The 4,154-nt window shown below is 47.1% G+C and overlaps 1 protein-coding gene across 1 annotated transcript; it reads right to left on the bottom strand.

Annotated features, from left to right (window-relative positions):
- Positions 1 to 1,350: 1,350 nt before the first annotated feature.
- On the bottom strand, positions 1,351 to 3,929 carry LOC112903298 (laccase-19). Its single transcript, XM_025972538.1, has 3 exons — positions 3,689 to 3,929; positions 1,809 to 3,318; positions 1,351 to 1,709 (listed from the first exon to the last, which is right to left on the bottom strand). The coding sequence occupies exons 1-3, from the start codon at positions 3,785 to 3,787 to the stop codon at positions 1,555 to 1,557; spliced, it is 1,764 nt and encodes a 587-aa protein (XP_025828323.1). The 5' UTR covers positions 3,788 to 3,929; the 3' UTR covers positions 1,351 to 1,554.
- Between the last annotated feature and the right edge of the window lie 225 nt (positions 3,930 to 4,154).

Genomic DNA, 4,154 nt, shown 5'->3' with positions numbered 1-4,154 from the left:
CGTATCCAAGATCATGCTCTTTTGCATCATCACGCACGTTTATATTTGGGCTATATTAGACTTCCTATAGAGCGAAATAGAAAAGATATTATTTTGTTTTAGTTCAGTCGGCGCGTGTTAGACTACCATTTCTTCTATCCAACCAACAAATTTAATTGGGCATATTCACATAGGTAATATTTGTTTATATTAAAGCAACAATTTTCCTTTGGATATTCATTTTTTGAATTTATAGGAACTGTAACAATTGAAAAATGTTAATATCCAGGATTGCTGAATTGTACCTCTATCGTGCATTGCCAAGGACAATTTTTTTTCCTGATGTGTTTTCATGTTCCTTACAAACATGCATTTAGTGTGTGTGTGTGTATATATATAAGGGTAGACTGTAGATCAGCTGGAGGTAGGTGTTTTTGTATTTGTTTTTAAAAAATATCACCGAAATTTAACCAAGTGGACTTCAACCATATCATTTTAAAAATTTTAAGAGATGTGACAGACTACAACCATATCATTTATCTATATTGAGTATTTATTATTCTTGCAAAGAATGAGAATTTAGAGGGTAGAAAACCTTGTGCACAACAATTTAAATCTAGTTACATTTCTATATATGAAATACTTGACATTCTGGATCACCATTTTGTAGTATAGTCTATACTTATAAAATTCAAGCAGTTGAAAAAAACCTAGTGTTGCTATCGTTGTGCTTTTGAACAAAGAAGCGATGAAAATAAGTATTAACATTGATAAATGTCCAAAGATGGCCTTGCCAGAGCCATAGGCCTGGAGGACCAAACAGCAACAAAGTATGTGAGTAACAATACCATATATAAGGTCCTAATAAAGAGCGTGAACTACCAAATATGATATTGAATAATGACACTAGAACATTAGAATTAGTTAATCTATTATTTTCTATATTCATGTGCTTATATATAGTAATTGCCAACCCACTCGTTGTAGGATCATAATATATTCCATATTCGAAGAAAACATACTTAATACTACAAATCATATTATTGTTACAAGAAAGTATTCCTTCAGTAAAACAACATGAATACTAGAGTATTATGGAAAAAAATCTGATGTGTCATGTTTTATTTATCATCATTAATTCATTATGGAAAATGAGTTATGAAAAATATACTTTTGGGTGATTGTTTTTTATATAGTTATTTATGGATTTTTTCCCTGCCTTTATTATATTTATATTTAGTTTAGGAAATTAGTAGCAATAGCGCTTTTCTTTTGAGTGAGAGAGGATAGTAGCAACAATAGCTGTCAGATTTAACATAATAGATTTGGTTATATTAACGAGTATCATGTACTACTCTTCTGTAGCCAATGTGCCATATTGATAATTCCAATTAAGGACAGAGTTACACTCATTTCTTCATGCAATTTAAATACTAAATAAAAAAATTACATCTCTGACAAGATCACAAGAATGACTGTTGACGGGCAATAATACTGTGGACAATGCCGATACCTCCGTCTTTATTTTTATATAATTTTTATTGGCTCAATTTCTTTGTTGCTGTTTCAAGAACTCTATGGTTGAGTGAGACCATTGGCGCCACATCTCTTGAATTCAGGCGGCGGTGGAGGGAGGCTCGTCTCGGGTGTCGGCCCATTCTCCACGATGAATGCCGTCGCCATGCCCATCACAATGTGAAACTCAAAGTGGCAATGCAAGTACCACATCCCTGTTCATCAAGATGATTCATCAAAGATTAGATATATAAACGCTATGCATAATTCCCTTATTGCAAAAGAGCCCAAACATCATCAGAGACATATGGTACCTGGATTGTCTGTGACGAAGCGGACTGCAGCCCATCCGGTCCTGGGAACCTGCACGGTGTTCCTCAGCTGCGGGTTGTGGTAGTTGAACTTCTTGACATCCCTCTTGGGGTTGAAGTTGCCGAGCCCTTGCGCGAGCACGAAGAAGTCGTACCCATGGAGATGCATGGGGTTGGAGTCGCTCTGCAGCAGCGCCGTGCTCTGGAACACGATCTCCACCGACGTGTTGTACTTGAACCGCCGGAGCTTGGTGGCCTTGAACGTCGGCTCCAGCGCCTCCTCCAGCGGCCCCGGCGGGATCAGGTCCCTGTTGGTGTAGTTGTAGGGATGCGGCGGGTTCTCCGGGAAGTCCTCCGTGTACACGCCCTCGCCCGTGCTGTCGTAGTAGCGCTCCAGCAGCGATGTGGTGGTGGGGTGGTGGAAGGAGACGTTGTTCATGGTGGCCACCACGATGGTCTCGTTGCTGCGGCGGCGCTTGCACACCTTCTTGCCGCCGCGGCAAAGGGAGCCGAGGCCGAGCGTGATGAAGAAGCGCTCGTCGACGTGCATCGGGACGCGGTGGCGCCCCGGGTACGCGAGCCCGGTGAGGTTGCCGTGGAAGTAGTAGGACGGCATGGTGTTGTGCTGGCTGGGCATGAGCGGCGCCGGCACGGGGAGGCCGTTGTTATCGCCGCGCACACCGGCGTACCGGACGAGGCCGCGGGAGATGAACACAGGGATCTGCGGGTCGGGCTCCGGCGGCTGGTTGGCGAGCGCGATCATGTGGTAGTGTGCTGGCGGGGCGTCGGCGGTCATCAGCACATCGATGGCCTCGCCCGGCGCGACGGTGATCATGTCCGTCTCGAACGGCGTCAGGTAGTTGCCATCGGCGCCGACCACCGTGAACGTGTGCCCGGCCACCTTGAAGTAGTACTCGGAGAAGAGCGCCGTGTTGATGATCCGCAGCAGGTAGCTCTCGCCGCGCTCCACGTCGAGCACGAAGCTCTCCTCCGGCGCGCCGGAGCAGTTGCTGAGGTCGCCGAGCTTCCCGTTGATGGTGGCCGACAGCGGGTTGTCGTCGAAGTTGCCGTCGGCCATCCTCCGGTCGAGCTCGATGAGGTCGAGCTGCCACCACTCGCCGATCAGTACGGGCACCTCCCTGGCGGGGGTCGGGAACGGGTACCTGCCGTCCTTGGGGCGGATGATGATGGCGCCATTGATGGTGGCGCGGAGGCAGGTGACGTGGGCGTGCCACCAGAGCGTGCCGACCTGGCCGGTGAGGTTGAAGCGGTAGGTGTGGTCGCCGCCGGGAGGGATGGGGCACTCGGTGACGAACCCGGCGCCGTCGGCCCAGCAGCTCCGGATCTGCCGCACGCCGTGCCAGTGGATGGTCAGGCCGTGGTCCAGCCGGTTGACGACGCGGACGACCACCGTGTCGCCGTCGGTGACGTCGAGCGTCGGGCCCGGGAACTGCCCGTTCACCACGTAGATCTTGGTCGTGTTGCACAGGTGCGTCACGTTCATCTCGTGCACCTGTTTGAGGAATCATTATTCATTAATAATTAGGATTTAGGACCAGACAAGATTACCAACATTGGAGCTTAAGTCAACAGGATATACTTGTTGAACCACCTTGAAGCTTATGAACTTGTAAAGTAAGCAAAGCCTATCACATTGTGTGTAAGATCAGGAACTTTTAGCATAAAAAAGCATACATATGACATCATCACCAAGCTTGTAGCATGCAAAAAGCTTATTTTATCATAGCTTTATTTGTTGAGGCTTATTCAAAGCCCTTGCGCCCATCATTATTCTTTTTGAAGAACATTGAGCCTATCATTTCCTTAGACAAAAGTAACCAAATTGACGAAAAGTTTAACACAACCTATATAGATTTACTTACAACAAAGGTGTGCTCGACGACGGCTGCCTCACCGACGGAAGCCGCCGCGGTGAGGGCGACAAGGGCCATGCAGAGGACGGAGGCCGCCATGGCAGCCATGAACAAGAAGGGCGGTGCTGCTACTTCCAATTCCAAACACTACCACTCGGTTGAAACCGAAACTTGTTTGAATTTGCGAGGAGTTGATGCTTCTGATGAGACTGCCACTGTGTCCTATATATACGCCCGGTCGCCAGCACTGTTTGTTGTACCACTTGCCTGACAATAGGGAGATGAAACACCTGAACTGGTAGGGCGTTTGCAACGGTTGACCGGGCCAGCCAGATCGGAGGAGACGAAACATGGACGGTGAAGATCAACGGCATGGACAGAAATTTACCATTTGACTTTTACTCTTCTGACTCAAGGCCTGAACGCAATCTAGCTTGTTGGATTGCACGGGTTACATTTGGATATTTTTTTTTGT

This window comes from Panicum hallii, chromosome 8 (genome assembly GCF_002211085.1).
Source record: "Panicum hallii strain FIL2 chromosome 8, PHallii_v3.1, whole genome shotgun sequence".
NCBI lineage: Eukaryota > Viridiplantae > Streptophyta > Magnoliopsida > Poales > Poaceae > Panicum > Panicum hallii.
The sequence above is the reverse complement of the archived record's forward strand: the minus strand, read 5'-3'. Positions and strand labels throughout refer to the sequence as shown.